The sequence below is a fragment of the Micropterus salmoides genome, unplaced genomic scaffold (genome assembly GCF_014851395.1).
Source record: "Micropterus salmoides isolate LMB-PRFRI ecotype aquatic unplaced genomic scaffold, ASM1485139v1 Ms_hic_scaffold_23, whole genome shotgun sequence".
Lineage (NCBI taxonomy): Eukaryota > Metazoa > Chordata > Actinopteri > Centrarchiformes > Centrarchidae > Micropterus > Micropterus salmoides.
This window is the reverse complement of record NW_024041484.1, coordinates 20093293-20112401: the sequence shown is the minus strand read 5'-3', so window position 1 is coordinate 20112401 and position 19109 is coordinate 20093293. Positions and strand designations below refer to the sequence as shown.

General features: G+C 39.6%; 1 protein-coding gene across 8 annotated transcripts in view; it reads right to left on the bottom strand.

Moving 5' to 3' along the window:
• The window catches only part of syt1a (synaptotagmin Ia), a 193138-nt gene that overhangs the window by 39632 nt on the left and 134397 nt on the right, over positions 1 to 19109 (bottom strand). For all 8 annotated transcript variants that reach the window (XM_038738997.1, XM_038739004.1, XM_038738996.1 and 5 more), the window contains one exon: positions 2659 to 2862. In XM_038738997.1, the coding sequence (XP_038594925.1) occupies positions 2659 to 2833 (175 nt within the window). In that variant the 5' untranslated portion in view covers positions 2834 to 2862. The remainder of the gene's footprint in view (positions 1 to 2658; positions 2863 to 19109) is intronic.

The window sequence follows — 19109 nt, the reverse complement described above, 5'->3', positions numbered from 1 at the left end:
TACTTTTCTCTACTTCTTCAGACATTGGTCATGTGTTATTTTGTTTAGTGTGTTTATCTCAAATCTTTTCTAACGCGAGGATTTGCTGCTTTTCTTGTTTTTTGAGTGTCTTTGGGTTTTGTACTGTTGGTCAGACAAAACAAGCAATTTAAAGACCTCGAGTTCTGGGAACTCATAATGGACATTTTTCACTATTTTCTGACATTAAATAATTAATGACTAGCAATTAACAGATAAATTGTAAAATAATACCTAATTAGTTGCAGCCCTACAGCGCAAATAGAATCTGAATACCAGAAGAAAACCACCTCTTCATGAATAAATCAAACTAGAATAAGCAGGGGTCAGATTGTAAAAAGAGTGTAAAATATGCCTATAAACATATTTTTCCTTGAAACATGCTTAGAATAGCTAAAGTAAAAAAGCAAGATTGGTAAATTCAGATAGGAATAAAGTCTGCTGATACCTGCTCTCTTGAGCTATCAGTCAAAAGATAGGGCAGAGGCAATATCCCCTGTGTCGAGATGTGTCTTGCAGATCCTGATTGACAGAAATTTAGCAACATGTTAGGCCAGTGTGAGTCCCAGGCGACCAGCCTCAAAGCCTGTGGGGCTTAAACTGGGCTATACGGCCAACAGAAAACTTGGGCATACAGCAGCAAGCAGCATTAGCGAGCTGCTCCTCTCGCATATTCCAGACAGTATCGATATTCCACGAAGTAAACAAGTCTTGGGGCATTCATCATCAGCTTGGCAGCACTGGGGAGCAAACTCAGTGCTTTTGATTGAGGGCATGGGGTGAGAAAACAGTAATTTTAAACTACGTACAACTGACAGGCTTTTTTGGGAAGCTCTCAGATAACTTTTCTGCCTATGGTAAACAAAACAAGCCTCTAAATGACAGCATCAAAGTTGAAAGGCAATAATGAATTGTCTATTTGACTTCTAAAAGGTAAAAAGTTGTCAGGCTTGGGCTAGTTGTGTAGGAATAGCAATACATTCCAGTGACAGACATTCAGTGCTGAGCCAAAGGGGATATCAACCTCAGCAGCCCCATAATGGAATCACAATACTGAACCTTGCTGATCCTATTCACCCACCCTCTGCACCAAAGCACCCTTTCAAAATCCAAATGCAAAATGAAAATGTCTTCAAGCCTGCGTGGAAGCTAAAGCTAAATCTCACCTGTCAAAACCATGAGTTTATCTGAATATAAAATTGGGTCTTTTATTTTGGTACATTTGCAACTTGGTACAAATAAACCTTCCTCTGAGTACTGTACTGTACTACTAATACTGACTCCCTGCACTATTCAATATGTGGAAAAGGCAATATGACTGCTGGTGTCATTTGTGTCTTTGCTGAAGAAATAAGACTTCTCTTCTACAGGAGCCATTTCCTGCTGCGAGAATTACTTCCACATGAGCCTGTGGATGTATCTATATTAAGATTACTGCTGAATGAAAAAAAAAAAATCTTGGATCTCCAGGCAGTGCTTTATCCTGGATTACACAATGACAACCATACTGTCATATACTTAATACTGCAAAATCCTCCAGGCAAAAACATTTAAGTATAAGTTTTAGTTTGGAAGGTTTGGTGATAAAAGTGAAACAGAAAAACAGAAAATATAAAAGCTAATAATTTAGCAATGTATCATGTCAAGCACTTATTATTATTGTTGCCAGATGTTTATTCTCCACTTAAAATGCAATTAAATCTGTCAGAAAATAACTAAGTAACACAATTCCATCTGAGCCATTCAATGCATGAAATACTTGAATTTGTTGTTGTTTCAAGCAACAAAATGAAAGAAAGACACTTAATTCACTGTTATTCTTTGTCAAAGGTCATGGGTAAAACTCACGTTTTGTGACTTGTGCGTCATGAACAGAAGTTCACTCACAAACACAGCTGATTCATTTTTGAGTCACGGTTACACCAGAAATCATGCTGAATGCATTAAATGTTTTTGTCGTGTTGGATTATCAGAGAGAGTCATCCTAGATGCATGACATGTAATTGTAAAGCTTTTTTATTTTAAATATTCACAGTCTTAAAGTCTTCGTACTCCTGCTGTTTGAGATGGATGTACTTCTGACTGAATTTTCGCTGTGTGCTGCTTGAAATGTTAAATGTTCATCTTCCTTGGCTTGTTGGGTAGTTCACCACACCTGTAATCATGCAGCCTAACAGCGCACTTTATCAGAGGTATAACATGTTTTTTTCCCCATCTGTTTTTTTATGAGAGAAATTCTCTTGATGCGTCCCACATGCATATGTTTTAGTATTATCTACAACCCAATAACCTGACTAAATCATCACGTGGTTGTTGCATAAAACTCCATATTAATCTCAATTCACTGATTCATTGTCTAGTGAAAAATGTCACAACAAATGGCATCACAATTTCTCAGAATCCAAGGGGGCATGAAATTGAACGGCTAGCATCACCCTACAGGTCAGAGATATGGAAAGGGACGAGCGGATGCATGGACTAAGAAAACCAGCAAATATTAAATGTTAAAAGACTGGAAGCAGTGACTTTTTGTGACATAAATGATTAGTAATTATCAGAACTAATAATCCTGAAATTCATTTTTGTTTCAGTTCTAAACTTGTCCTACTTTATACTGAAGGAGAAAGAACACAAACTTACATGGGATTTTGTTCAGCTCATTCATGAACTTGTCCTTCAGCTTGGAAAAGGCCTCGTCCTTCTCGCCAGTGCCCGGGCCGGTCATATTGGTGGTGTTGGCGCCAGCTGTGGCGGAGGAGGCGTTGGTGGGCTCAGGCGCCGCTGCTGCCAGTGCTTCCCTTCGACTCTCATCCATCGTGGCGATGCTGGGACGCCAGGCAGATGCTGGACAAGGGGAGAAAGAGAAAACAGAGTGGGTCAGATTTCTCTTTTTTTGTTTTTGTTGTTTTGCCACTGTGACAGATGCATGTCAGAGGCAGCGCGCTCGACTTGTCAGATGACTGAGCAGACACAGATCGTGTGAGCAGCTGCTGGCTCAGCCTCGGTAAACATCAGCTGGGGTCCAGAATGAATTGGCCAGCACACTGAATTCAGAACAAAGCTACTCACTCGTTGCTTAAACTCCAGATTAGCATCACAGAGCAGAGACAAAATTATTATTTATTAGTCTCATACAGCACAAGCAGTAATTCTGGCTTAATTGAAACAATGTGCTTTTACAAGTCAACCAAAAGTACAGCAAATAATGTTGCCATGCAGAGAAGAAAACTCATCCACTATCTTATCACACCATGCTCTTTGTACACAACAGGTGTATTTATTTTACATGCTCGTCTTTTATGAGGGGGAAGAAGTACCGCTTATATTAACATGTGGTTTGTGTTTGCCAACTCATTCTCATTCCCGGGTCGTCAAAAAACAACACTTTGTCAACGCCCCTCATCCTCTCATACAGACAGACATGGTAGCCTACCCTTTAGCGTCTGTATGAGATGCCTTTTTAACATGTGGTTAATGTTGTGAAATCTAGTTTGGTTCAGTTTAGGCCCCAAAACTACTCAGTTAGGTTTAGGAAAAGATCATGGTTTGGGTAAAGGTAAGTACGTTACGTGACGTAAGGGACCTGGGGCTGTATTACAGAAACTTCCTAACCAGCAGATCCTATCCTAACTGCTTGGTAACCATGGTGATGAGGGTTAGGAACTGATTTAGGAAAAAGGCCATTACAGATTAATAGTTCCTAAGTCAATATTCCTTTCCTAACTTTAGATAAGGAAAGTGTAGTACAGAAGCATCCTAACTTCGTAAAACCTAAAATAAACTCTCCTAGAACTGTTAAACTGTCCTAACTTTTACTTTTCCACCAGGTAGCGTTTGCTAATTCGTTTAATCCACATGGTTGCTCTTTAATTGCTTTTACAAAATCAACAAAATGTCAACAGGCGGAACTTAATTCTACCGATGTGTTTGTTGACAAAACACTTGTTAGTAGAAAGGCTGTAGGCGATGTAACGCTAGATAATATCTCATTTGGCCTAAATAACATAATGTAACAAAAAGATCCTAATGCAAGTCTTTGATAGGAGGAGATCGTTAAATTCAAGAAATACATGAAAAACATGATGACGTTAGCCCACAGCCTTTATTATTAGCCTATTATTAGCCTTTTTTTTGGAACCATCATTATTAACTTTCAGAAGAGTACCCTACGGGTTTCTGCCGGGGTCAGTGAGGGAGCACAGGAGGAGCCACCAGCGGTTTCCTCTGCTCTTTGGACACAACAGTTGCCTGTGTCTTTATTTCACTGTAAATGGACTTATTTTCTTTTTGACAGCATCAGCGCTCCGCTGGATGCCGGACTGGGCTATTTTAGCCCACTCTCTATCTTCAATCTCCCAAGTTAAGCGTTATGTGGATTTGGATTTCTCGACGGAGGTTAACAACACCTCTAAGTCATGTTTAATTTAAAAAACGACCAAAAACCAGCGATTAAAAGCCGTTTAGCTTGGTGAGATGAGAAAAGTGGCATCGGTTGCTAGGTAACAGACATAAAAGTTGATAACAGATGTTGGATTGAGTATTTAAGATTTCCTAACCTGAGATAAGATCTACCTAGGATCCTAGGATAGGATTCCTAAGGTTTGTTAGGATTTGCTTCTGTAATACCAAATTGAGAAAAATCCTATCTTAGACTCTTTCTTAGAACTTTCTGTAATATTGCTCCTGATGTGTAAGTCCATTAACGTAAGTCAAGTAACGTAAGTCACGTACGTAACGTTATGTAACTTTAAATAAGTACTGTAAACTGTTCACACGGGACACAAATCTCAGTCTTAAGCAAACTGAGTAAACAATTATGTAATTGAAGAAAACTAATAATCTTTTTTTATGCATAAAACTGCATGTGTGAAATGTGGAGGCTGACAAAAATTGATGTAATTGTAAGGATATTAAGGTTAATTTATTTTTGACAGGAAAAAGTATTGACGATGATAACAGTTAAAGCGTGTTGTTATTTACCATGCATAACTGACTGTTAGCTAGCACAAGCATCTTTCCTTTGTATTCCAGTGTTGTGTACTACTTAATATCATCACACAGTCTGGATAAACTGCAACCAATCTACTGCAGACAGGAAGTATCCACTCTTTCTGTGCAGGTTGTAATTTGGCTCTGTCACCATAGCAATCGAAGAGGATAATGGCATACTCAAGTTGTACACAGTGAAGGTTGATGGCCTAATTCTCCGTCTGTGCCACAGTACAGTGCTCATTAAACTCATATTTTCCCTATTTTTACTATTGTTTCCTAAAGGGCATTGCACTGGTGCCAACAGAAATACTTTTAAAGGTTCCTATGTAATTGAAAAGTCCAAATGTAACCCTCAGAATGGTCTCCAATAATATCCGTTTCTAAACCTCAAAGAGTTGAGAACAAAATGCGGTGGCAATTCATCCTAATATAATCTTCAAAAACATGAAGGAAAATAAATCAGAGAGCTGAAGCCCAATTTATGTTTCTTTGAATGTATAATGAATAATAAGGTTTGCAAAAGCAGCGAGACACTTTAGACTGAAATACAGCTGAGATTTCTCTCAATATTTGTGCAGTTTACTATCTGGGTACTTTTGGGGAAACTTTCTTTGGGTATTTTGTTCTGCTGAACGTATCTAAAAGGGAATGTACTACTTTTTTTATTAGTTTCACAATACTTTATTGGAAAAAAACTACTATGGTCTACTGTTGGCCAGTGTGCAGCTCCACTTGAGTACTTTTCCCTTATTTACTTGATGATCATTGAGGGATGATCATTTGTTATTCTCTGTTGTCTTCGAGATTTCCTCAGCCAATCTAGGAATTCAGTATGGCAACTTTCCAACCACAACTCTGTTTCTATAAAATCTAGGTTATCTAGTACTGCTTCTGTTGAGACTGGTGCCAGCAGCAACCGCAGTCAGTGGATTTTATAAACAAAGAACATTAGTCAGTGCAAAATTGATTGGCCATTGCATACAGTGATGGGAAACTTGCATTTATTTCAGGCTGTTGCCTGGTAGTTTTATCCAAGAAGCAAAGGAGAAGGAGCCTACCTTACATATCCCCAGTTATTGCTACAAATGTGGGTAAATATTTTGCCTCATAGCTGGCAGACAACACAACTTTCAAATCCAATTGTCAGTCAAAAAGCAGTGAAAATGTCTTTACCAGTGCAGTTAGACCTGATTTAATCTGACATTTGATTTATCTAAAAGTTTAATCCTAACCTTAAAAATGTGTAAAAGGTTACAAACTATGTTTAAGCACTTTGACGCTACATTGACAGTAAATATGGACTGTGGACTGTTCACAGAGATTTACTGGGATGTGCGTCAACAAGTGTAGCAACATTAATGGACCCAAATGGTATTGTTTGGCCCTCCCCCAAGTACAGGATCAGTAGATCCTATATCTGTCAAAGAGCTGAAAGGAACATATCTCTACTTTGTCTCATATCATACAATGACCAGTGGATGTTTGATCTGTACATCAAACAAACATACTGCTTTGAAAGTAACTAACAACAAAAAGTAATATCGGTTAGCACTGTTGCCTCACAGCAAGAAGGTCGTGGGCCTTTCTGTGTGGAGTTTGCATGTTCTCCCCGTGTCTGCGTGGGTTTTCTCCAGGTACTCCGGCTTCCTCCCACCATCCAAAGACATGCAGTCTAGGTTAATTGGCGACCCTAAATTGTCCTTAGGTGTGAGCGTGAGTGGTTGTTCGTCTATGTGTGGCCCTGCGATGGACTGGCGACCTGTCCAGGGTGTACCCCGCCTTGCGCCCGATGTCAGCTACCAGTATCAACCATCGTCATACGCTCGCGGGGGCGCGACCCTGTATGCTGGAGCGGTTGACGATGGATGGAAAAAGTAATATCAGTTTTCAAGGACATCCAACACGTAGTTGCAGTGTCCCACCAAAGGTATGGAGAATAAGATACACATGTGAATACTGACATGACATTACATGATGTAGAAATACAGAACATAAAAGAGCCAGAGAATATATGATTATTCAAACACCAGCTGAAAAGGAAGCCTCAGTCCCAACCAGCCTCACCAGAAGATGTTTCCGCAGTTGGCTTGAACATCAAGAACCCAAACATTTTGACAACTTTGAATACATAGTCTATGCTCTCGGAAGGTTTTATATACTTACAGCTACATTGACTGTACTGTGACTCATCCCATACAGTTTCTGTCTCGTTTCCTTAGTGGAAAAGTGCATGTAATGACGAGGTTTGGTTAATTTATTTTGGGTTAATACGTTCCAATTATGAGAAAACCAGGGTTTGTAAACAGACCGACAAGTCGCTCTTTCATAGGCAGACGTTGATAAGCCATAAGGTTAGCATTATTTGCAGCAGGGCAGACAAAACAAATCTGATTATCTGCCAGAATCTTAAAAGAACACTTATTCTAATGTCTTGGTAACACTGAATTCAGTTGTAGCAGCAAATTTAATGGCATCATGAGATGGTTACATTGTGATTTGATTGATTGATAACCCCACTGTAGCTAAACAATTTCTTAGTATATCATGGATTACTTCCAACTCAAATATGATGTTCAAACCAAAGCCCATTGAAGACATGAAGGAAAGAAAGGCAGAAGCTCAGGGTGCTGCTGATGTTCTGCCACCAGGCTAGCAAGAAGGATGGTCCAGTAGTTGCCAATTAAGCGGGCCAGCAGCGGCAGAACCACTAGCTGGGACAATTAACATCTGAGCCACCAGAAACCAGCAGGCTGAGCTGACAGGTAGTAGAGAGACCAAATCATCTCTGGTTCAGTGCAGAGGAAGTGCCAGTGTGTGTGACAACCTGGTGCTTGGAACGTTTTTGAGAAATAAACCAGAAGAAAAACATCTGCCTACTACTGTAGTGCATATGGCTTAGCCAGGCACTCCAGTGAGCACAAGTGCTGGTGTTTGCCAAGAAAGCCTATGAAGGATTAAATCCTGGCACTGCACTAGCCACTCCAACTGATTGGACAGGTTGCATGTACAGAGTAGGGTAAGATATGAGGAATATAGTAGTAAGGATTTAGGCCTTATAGGTGAAGTTCCTCGTAAAATATGAGAAAAAAGCGGTTTCACACTGCATGTGTAGGGGGAGACACATGGCAATATACAATTGGCAATGAAACATAATGACTTCTCATCAGTTCCTATTCTATCTTCTACGATGTTCATTCCAAACCATACAGACACATTAATAAACCAGTGGAAAATTAGTACATTTTTGACAGTGATACATGGCCTTGTTTAATTATCCTACATGTAAGTAATGGCTGATAATAGTTTACATTCATCTTCTCACACAGTTCTCTTGAAAAACAAAATGTACCTGAATTTTCAGTTGCTTCAATTTTGTACTGTGTTGTTTTATACCAGATACCACCTAGGTAAAGTAAATGTGACAAAACTTTACAAACATATTACTCTGCTTCCATTTTGTCAAAAAATCAGGACTGTAGAAATGTCACATCATGAAAACAACTGCACTAAATTGAACTAGCATCGTGCCTTCAGATGAATCAACCTGTTAAAATCCCCTGTGCATACACTGAACTCCGCAAATAAAAGCCAATTCTGACTGAGTTGCTAGCATGATGTGGAATTCACAGTCATTTCATGTATGACAGCTGCTGCTACCCAGTATACTGTGAAAGCATAATATCACTGCACTCTCCAGTTGTGATTTCAACACTTCTAACACTTGTTTAACAACATCTTTGTCTGTCACCAACAGATATTTCCAAGACAAGTCATGTGGTTAGCTGCTGCAAAAATTACTTTCAAAACGTGAAAAAAAATATAGTAGCTAGTATACAAAAAGTAAACCTATAATCAAAGCAAGAAAAAACACATCATTCACTAAAGATGATTGAACTTCAGGCAAAGAGTGGCAATGAACCTTCTCTTGCTGTGAACAAAGCAGGCTTTGGTTACCTCGGCCCTCTCAACCCCCACCTTTGTTGCGTGGACGCCTACGCATGTCCATGTTCGTTCAGCCTCCCTTTGGTCTCCCTTTGAAATGCTGCAAGGTTAGTGTGGGGGCTGAGCCATTGAGAGGCACGCTTGGCAGTGACAGAGATACTTCAACACAGGCGAGGACTTTTAGGGAGCACAATGATGCTCAGCAGAGTGCATGTAGGAGGCTTCTTACATAGAAAAATTATTGATTATTCTCTCGGGGGGACACATAGGCTTTCACTCAATATTTCCAAGTGTCTGATGTGAGGGACAGAAATGCAAAAACAATGTTTACCATGCTTCTACAAGGATGTGTAATTTGTGGGGAGCTATGTTTTGACAATAATTAGCCTAAAGAATTCAACAGACTATGGGCACAAATATTTATGTAAATTACACCATTTCGGTGAATTAGAGCCCTTTCAAATATGCAGATTGAGACATAATCTTCCAAGCTTTTATATCACGCATTTTTCCTTGAGACTGTGTAAGGCTGATGCATCTCAATCTCCAACCAAACTGTCAAATGGAAGACAACCAAATGTGAGCAATGTGCATGGAGGACAACCCATGGAGTCTGTTATGCCTCTCGCATCAGGCCTCACATCACTGGCAAAAATGAAACATTAATTCAGCTCATATTTGCAACTTAATGACTACTTGGCCATTCATGCATAAGATGACAACTTCGGTATTATCTACAATGTCTGCCGCACCTCACAGCAGGCAGTCCACTTGAAGAGGCAGTCTCATTTAGAGTCGATCAGGCCTTATTCATCCTGAAACCTGAGAGTGGTGTTGACCTTTTTCCCTTTCCGAGGGCTGTCATCACTATGTAATCATACTGTATTTCCATTGCAACACAAAGTTAATATCTGCCCTGTCACTATTACGACCCACTTGGAAGACAGCTTTCAAATAATGTTGTTGTTTTTGCACAAAATGGCTGTGCTTCCCTCTTAGAGTCACACTGTGGCATGTCCTTTCCACTCTAGTGACCTTCCCGTCTAGTAATCTATTAGTAAATGGGTGATCCAAGCTAAAAGAGCTGAATACTAAGTTGAGAAAAAATATTTAATATAAATTTGGGAGACACTAGAGTATCCACTTGATCTAACCTATTCTCAACTTTCACAGTCATTCCCACCTTCACTACGCTGCAGCATGCAAGACACTGCTTGTTTCCTCTTTCTTTTTTTGCTCCATCTCTTTGGAGGTGTGCCGCTCAGGTGTAAAACCCCAACCCAATTACAGGGCCGCCAGATGGCCCAGCAGGTCCCCAACCACAGTGGCAATGCTGGCACGCAGCTCCCTCCTATCACCTCTCTCTCTCGCTCTTTCCATCTTTCTCTTGTGCTCTCCCTCTCTAACTGGGTCAGCTACCCCCCCCCCACAATCTCCTCCATCATCCTTTCATGTTTTTTTCCTCCTCCCCGGTTTCCTCCACCAATTTGTCTCCCCAACCTGGGCAGTCGCAATGCTATTAACGTTACCATTTCTACAGATTAAAAAGGGGTAAAAAAAAAAAAACAGATACTGTTTAACAGCTAAGATGTAAACCAAAAAAGATCTTGAGTTCACATTTGGACAGCATGTTGGTATCATGTGGATTCCTCTGCTCCCCACTGGTTCCAGTTTTGGCCAGCTTTCTCAGTGTCCCGGGTGTTACATCTCATACTGTTTGAGGAAGTAATAAATGCCAAATTCAGCCTAACCCAGGACTAATGCTGTCCATTTTGTCATAAAATTCAATATATTTCACAGATCACAGATGATTGTTTGGTACAGTAAGGAGAGCAAGGCACACAGGCGGCCTTTTGCCAGTACCACTTCCCTTGTCATTTCATCGAGTTAATCACCCAGTAACTCACTAATTTAACCCATTTCATCCAGAATTACCTACTAATTATCACAGAAAAATTTGGCAGTTGTTATATGTCAGCCATATTTAAACCAATTGAATACATGCATGCACAGACCCCCATGGTAAAAAGGGTTAATATGAGAGCTCATCATCTACAAAATGTAAAAAAAAAAAAAAAAAAATGGTTATCTTGTTAAAGACAGCATGTGCATTATGCATAACTGGGATTGGTAAGCCAATCATTTCTTAGCCTGAAGGTTATTAAAATTAAGATCAAAGAGAAGCAAATGTTAAAAACCGTGTCCTGCAATTATAGCTATTCTTTAACACTTCTCATGATGAAAAGAGTCTTGGAGAGTATAACAGATTTTTATGGAGACTTATAGTTCACAATTCTGTATAAATATGAAAAAATATCTAGACTCAAGTTATATTGATATTGTACATTTGTGTTATATTGTAAAATATACCACAAATGTATTTCTGCAATCAAAGCATTGAACCATAGTCTAAGTGAAGTAATTTAGGTTAACTGTAAATGTCAATGGATGCATAAGAATTCTGCTTCAGTAAAATTGATGTCAAATGTAATAATCTAAAATTGCAATGGCGAGGTCACCATTCGAAGGCTGAACTTCAAATCTCTGCCATTTAGAGATGGGGAGTAATTCAAAGAGATTGTTGCGTTTTTGATTTTTGAAACAGGAAGGAACCAATAGTGGCATAAATGTTTATTCAAAGACAAATTAAAAAGCAGCGAGAGACACATAAATGCTGCCGCAGTGCAGGGATCAATAGCCTGGATCAATAGGGAAGTGCTTTGACTAAACAAGCAGACGCAAACGAAGACTCTGCTCTTGGGTCTTCGGCAAATACAGGACTCAGAAATAAGTGCTCACATTTGAATTGAATCAAGAATCGCTGGTTTATATTCCCTTTATGACAATAAAATGCTAATGAAGTCATATTATGTGCTTTCTGACACTTAACTGTGACAATCCTGATCATTTACCGGTGAACAGTTGCTTGGAGGTTTTAAACCATTTGCAGGTTTGATTACAGTTCAAACATGAACACTGTTTAACGTAATCCTCAGGAAGACACTTAGTGATTGGGTGAACTAATAATCAAAGCATACCAAGGACACTTTTGTGATCCAGAGGGAGTGCTAATAGAGTAATTACAATAAATGACACAGAAAGAAAAACTCTAAGCAAATTAAAGCTTGTGTTTGCATGCATAATAGAGTTCTGCATCAAACAATTAACACCATTATATTGAAATGGGAAGATATTCAGCGCATAAATTTGAATTTTTAAAGTAATTCCATGCTTTATAGACCATTTCATTATCCAACAATAATGACTCATATAAGCTTTATTGAATTAATGTTGTTCTTCCTTGTTGCATTGGTGTTACACATAGAAGAAGTGCCATTCAGGTCTGACCTTAGTCATCAATATCATGTAGTTTATGGATCTCATTATTATTCGTGAATTACAAAAAACTATGGTACTTTTGCATTTCAACTTCTCAGCCTTTTTCACTGCTGTATTTTACAATCTGGATAAACGTATACTTCGACGAGATTATGGGTACAAACAAAACAACAACAAAAAACTTTTGGAATAGTCATGATTTTAACTTAGCTTTAAATAATACAGGTGTGAGTCTGTTTGGCGTATTTACAGATGGACTTGATGGCAACCAGGCAATTTCATCCGCAGTTAAGAAAAAAAGGTCCAAAACCAAACTATAAGCTCTTACTTTGTGCATATAAACGAAACTAATGAGTCTGTTGGGTCATTCTAGTAGAAAAGCACTTCACGCGTAAAGCCTCAACCTGCCTCGGATGAACTCCAGATCCTTCTGAGCTCCCTCTTTTCTGCCTTTGAACACTCTCCATCAAAGAAAATGACAAAAAGTCAACTAGCGTCAAACCAATTGCTCATGTCATTGCTGCTTCACAAGAACAAGAAAAACTCAATTTTATGAAGTCAACTGGCAGCCCACATGTCAAATATCAAACCAATTCAGCCCAATAAACTGACAAGAACTTCAAAGGAAAAAAAAAACCCCTCAACAACACTGTTGCATTGATACATGCTGGTGGAAAGCCTAACAGGGCGCCTTAATTTTGGTGGGGTGGATGAGGAGGACATGAGTTACTGAACTGGCACATTAATTACTGGCTGTCAGTCAAGTATCCACCACCATCTGACGGACAGTCATTTGCTAGATAGTATTTCTAGACATTGCGGTCACACACACGCACACACAAGGGGGGAGTCTTTAATGTATATAATAAGTCACATAAATGATTGTCAGGTGAGCTTCCTGCAGTGAGCAGGGATGAGAGGAGGCTCAGAAGGCCCCTTGGCCACTTCCCCTTGTCAGTGCAGCCTCTTTACTCAACTGAAGCCAATCTCAGGGGGTAATGGAACTGGAAAAGTTATTAACCCCGCTTTGCAGCAAGGGCAGGACAGCTCTATTAAGCCAGTGCAGAAAGATTCCTCTATTTTCAATTACTGCTGAGGAAAGTTAGCAAAAGCAGCCTTGTTGTCTACCAGAGAGAAGGACTCAGGGGCAGCAGATCCCAGCAGCTCTTATCATCTACTCTTGTTCCTCACACAGCATGGATACGTTCAGTCTGTTTATAAGACAAACACTGCAAGTCAGCCAGGGGCTAAATGAGAGGCTGGGGAGTAGAGAGCAAGGAGAAATGTAGAGAAACCCTGGTGGGGTCTTTAATTTATATGCTGAATTTGGCATTAAATGATGCTGCAATGATTTGAATGACTACTGAGAGTAAAAAGACTGAAAAAAATAGCTCTCATGATATCATGATTTAGCATTTACACTAATATAACTGACACCATTGTGGCCTTTATTAGTGGAGAATTCACTGATCCTATTTGAGATATAAGGGTGAAAAGTTCTGCCTTTTTGTTGATGATATATGCAGAACGAGCGATGAAAGTAAAGCTGATTTCTTTGTGCAAAGTCCTTAAGGCATTTTTTCCAAAGCATCCGATCATATGTTATAAAGTAATATTAGGGATGTCTCAAAGTGTGACTGACTTTCACTTCTCCAGCAAATTACTGGTACTGTTAAATGCAACACTGGTGATTTTTATTCATAGCTAACTAATTCATTCAACATTTATTTCTTAGCCACAACTACAGTATTTTGACATTAACAGATGGGGCTATGAATCCATTGTATAAATAGCTAGTGTACTTATTTAAATGTCATTGTTTCTGTGTGAAAACCTTGCCATCCAATAACTTAGTTGATTCAGTGTTAGCTTTATCATTTTAACCTTTTACAAAAACTGTTTGATTAATTCAAAACTACCAGGTTCCTAAGAGCCAGAAGATTTGGAGAAACAATGTTTTCACCTAATAAGGGATTGAATGCATGATTATGGCTATATGACCATGTATTTACATGTATATTTATTCCTTTATTTATTGATCATTTGTTATTGAAATCCAAACACAGTATTTATTCTTTGACAGTGTCTTATCTGTGATCATCTTCAGCTGTTATTTTCTTGTTTATCATACCCGTTTTGTTCTGTGTTTTGTGCTGCCAAGTATAATTGTCCTTGTGGGGATAGATAAAGTGTTTGTGAATTGAACAGAATTAATGACACTAGTAGCTGACATGTTTCTAGATATTTCATGGCATCCTGATGTTTCCAGTTGGTGAAATAACTCACAATCTTTATTCCTCAAACCGCAGTGCACCTCCAGTCCAACCCAGTGTGATATGTCTAGGATTAAATGTCAGACTTGAGTAGCTCATACAGTACATAATACACGCACCTTGATTTCCAATTAATTCCCACATGTTTACTCGACGAACAACACAGGGATCAAAGGCTATAGCTGGCTTGCTCACTTGCTCTGTTTTCTTTCACTTTGGCAGATACAGTTTGAAGGAGTTTAAAAACCCACCTCCCACATTTAGCAACCGTTAGCCCTGGTTGCGTGCTTAGTTGGCTGTGAGGCTGGAGGGCCCAGCAGAGAGGTGGTTTAGGGGCAGGGCTAATATGGCAGTGCCTGGGGAGTTATGTCTGTTGGAATCAGTCTGATGTGGGAGGCGAGGCCGGGGGCCATGGTGCAACTACTGGTAGGTGAGTCATACAGATAAAAGGGGGCTATTTGCTCAACCACTGCCTGCCTCCAGGGAAATCTGCCTGGCAACCATTGGCTATGTGACAGGCTCGGAGAGACAGAAAGTGAGTGATGGGGTTTAAATGGCCAAGGAGCGAGACTGACCCTTAGAACAGGGCAATAGATGTACTCCAAGTGGTTAGAGAGAGTACTGGGATTATTTTGTCCAGTAGAGCAAGATTTTAGATGTGTGCTGGTAATCCTCTCTAAAGAAACGACATTGTGTCTGCTTTTGAAAGAGTCACTATGGACACTAGTACCCTGTTATGACTTAATTTGGTACACATGGTCTTTGTGAAGGTATAAATGTCCTCATTTCAGTCAGAATTCTCACATCAAGGTTTTATGCATTTTAACTTTTAGTTTGTGACTCCCTGGCTTTAAAAGCCTCTCTACCAAATTCTAAATCTAAATGTCAACAGCTTAAACCTAGCTGTCAACCACATTTTAAGTAAAGACTGTAGGCAGGGAGCTAGTACTAGTAATTTACAAGCTCATGTCTCTGTCTGCTTTGAAATAATAAAACCAAACTAAAACTGAAAAAACACTATGAACCTACATTTATAACACCCATATAGTGAATTTAGCAACTGAGGCTATGTATCTAGTAAATGAAAAGTGCTTAGCAAAAGTTAGTTTTCACTTGTTTCATAAATCCTTTATTTTATTTTTTTAATGGCACATCCCCCATTTTTTTAAGACAGATATGATTTTTTTGCCTTGGAGAGCTGTAGCTCAGTAGAGGAACAACACAAAACAAATAGCCTGTAGCTTTGATTTTATTTAGCTTCCACCCTTCAGCTTCACCACTTCTTTTTCTTCCCGCCCACTCCTTCACGCCTCCCTCCGCAACAACCTGCCTCCCGCAGGGCTCAGCCACAGATATCACAACTGACACGGATTATCAAGGCAAATAATCAGGAGCGTGAATATGGGTCTTCACAAAAAGGCAGCAACTAATTTCGGAATACCAAGGCTCATTATCACCTCAGGAATACGTTTTCAAATTTTAAAATACTCATCTGTGGAAATAAAAATAAAGGGATGGTTACAGTAAATGTTTGGCGATCTGGGAAATCTAAATTTCCATGAACCCTTGGATTAATAGCGGAAGTGGGCTGTTCTTTCCTGTTCCCTGTGTATTGTTTCTTTGGTTACATATGACTTAGCAGGTAGAGCCACTGCTCGTCCTTATTTGCTGTTGTCGACGTTTGTCATTTTCTATGGGGCCCATGTCAAAAAGACACCATGTTCTCAAACAGACGGCCCTTCAAGTGCTCTTTCCAGACACTTGGCAGGTGACCTTTTAATCCTGTTTAGAATGTGTGGTGTGTGTGCAGTTTACTGATGATGTTGCCTTGGATTGGCTCAAACGAGACATGGTTAAGCACCCAGTGAGTGAGTGAGAGATGAATGCACTGTCTTCATCTGATTTGTCACTTGAAAAAGCGACTCAGAATGCAAAGATAGGTATTTCAGCAAAGTTATGCATTTAAGAAGAGGAAGTTCTCATTCAACACTTGCCAATGGCCTGACTTAAACTTTTTGCTCAAAAGTAGCGCATGTGCAAAATAAATTTTAACTTGCACTGACATTTTAAGGTAAAAACAGAATATGCACTGCCTTATCTGATTTCCTACCAAGCAAAGGAGGGATGGACTGTGTGAGTTTCACACTTTAGAGAGAGGGGCTAATTTATACAGTATCAAAACCCATTCAGGTGGGGTGAAATTTGGGTCACTGAACATCAGCATCAGCTGATCCAGGAATTCTTCTTTCACCACAACCAACCCACATCTTGAATTTAATTCACACTTGGAACAGACTCATGGTCTGATTTCACATTTGACTCACAGGATCTCTTAACCACCTTTATAACATGCACACAAAGATGACAGGTTGCTAATCCGATAAAGGTGGCACAGAGCGATGTGAGAGTGTGATTAGAAGGTGACAAATAATTCAACTCCAGGAAATAACAGTATAAGTGTCACCGATCTGCCATTTTAAGCAGATGTGACTAGATCATTGCAGCAAAATGTGGGGAAATTAGATGATTAGGATGCTTAGGATTTGATGTTTCATATGTCAGCTTTCACACTGGTGTCTTGACTTTACACTTAATTCATGTAGCTCCTCATGGTGTCGGTTTTCCTAATACAATTTGATGTTTTCCTTTTCTCCTTGTCCGGCCATTAGAAAGCCTTTCCCCCACTGGGCATCCTTTCATACGCCTACAGCCTCTCACAACATTTCTACCCACACACGTTTGAAAAACAGCATGCCTGCCAATGTCCAACTAGCTCAATAATTGTTGAAAAATTATAATTTAGCTGTGCTCATTTTTGTTTTCAGCAGCACAGAATAAATAATGACATCAAAAGCACCCAATGAATATCCAGTGACTGGGAATTCAACCTTTTTCAAGGGGTAACGACGAGCCAGCAAAATAAAAAAGATGCTATCATTTTCCGTAAATTTTTTTTTCCTCCATTGAACTGAGCTGTCAGGTCAGATCTTGCTGGCACTATCATTTAACACAACAGCCTCCCTAAATCATACTCCACTGTGCCAGGGTGGCTTCAAGAGTGAGACTGAACTCATTGAGAGTGGTGGCAGCTTGATAGATAACATTGTGAGGGTGACATTGAAATAAACAGGCATTGTGACCAACAATATTTCAGTTTATCGTTTACCATCAGGCGTCTCTGACACTGCATTAGCATGAGTTTTTATTTTCTCATTTGAGAGAAGCTCTCTCTTATTTGCAAGCTGCGCCGATATCACCGTGACCTCAGGTTGTGAAAATCTCCAGTGGTACAGAGAGACAGAGCAGGAAGAAAAACAGACAGGCTAGACAGATGTGACTGTTGTACAAATATTTCTTTCTAGTGCTTTGATATATCTCATCTACTGTAAATAGCTCAGATGTTATTGGGTTTTAGCAACAGAAACCTACATATGGCACACACTTGACAGGCAAAGTGGATACCATCAAAGAGATTTCTGTTCCTGTGAGCATCAAATCTGTAGATTTGGGTTAAGACACAGCCTTTTCAAGCCTGTGAAATTGGGTTGAAATTGCTCTTGAATAATACAGTGTGCAGCCATGATAATGTGATACAGAGATGAAGCATTAAGATGTTTGGCAGTATATGGATGGTGAAAATGGGACAATATGCTCATTGCCACCATGCTGACAGAGGAGTCACCAGCAGTTGACCCTGTACTGTACTTCAAACAACAACAAGCCAATAACCTTTAACCCCTTCAGCTCCGCTACAACCAATTTACTGGTCTTGACACTTGAAGACAGAATCATAACCATAATGATCTCCGTATGGGCAGACAAGGCTCCGAACCAAAACAGCTGTTGTAATGGTACCTCTAGGCAACAAAACAGAACCCGCCCCACCTCCCACAGCCCACATGATAATTATCACTGCTGGCTGCGGCCAAGCCAGCAGCCTACTATCGATGCTGCCATATCCAAGTAATGCTTCAGTGATTTTTTGGGTACTGCATGGTCCTGTGATTAAAGTAAATTAGGTCTATGAGGGCGTATGCTATTTGAAATCAAGAATGCCTCTTATTAATTTGGCAAAATTATTTTCATTGAGCAAACTGAAAAACTATTATTCTTGCTGTGCTGGGAGCTGTCCATGGTGCTGAAGAGGAATCCTTTACACAAATAGGTGTTTTGGAAGAGCTACTCTGGTGACAAAAATACTCTTTGGCTGAAATAAACCACATTGGGTGGAACTAAAGTACCATTGTATTTAGATTTCTTTTCACTTATGAGATGTAATGAGGTAAGGTAACAGCTAGTTAATGTTGAAGGCACTGAAAACACATTGGTAACACTTTCTATGAAGGACATTGCTATAATGACTAATGCATATTTTAATAACAGGATATAATGCTTCCATAAGACATTATAACAATTGTTATAATCACTTTGTAGTGATCAAGTCAGTGTGGGTTTGATCATTTTATATGAGATCCCAAATTCTTTCTCTCTCCGTGAGAGAAAGAAAAGGAGGGGGTTGAGATATCAACCCTCAACAGACAGCTG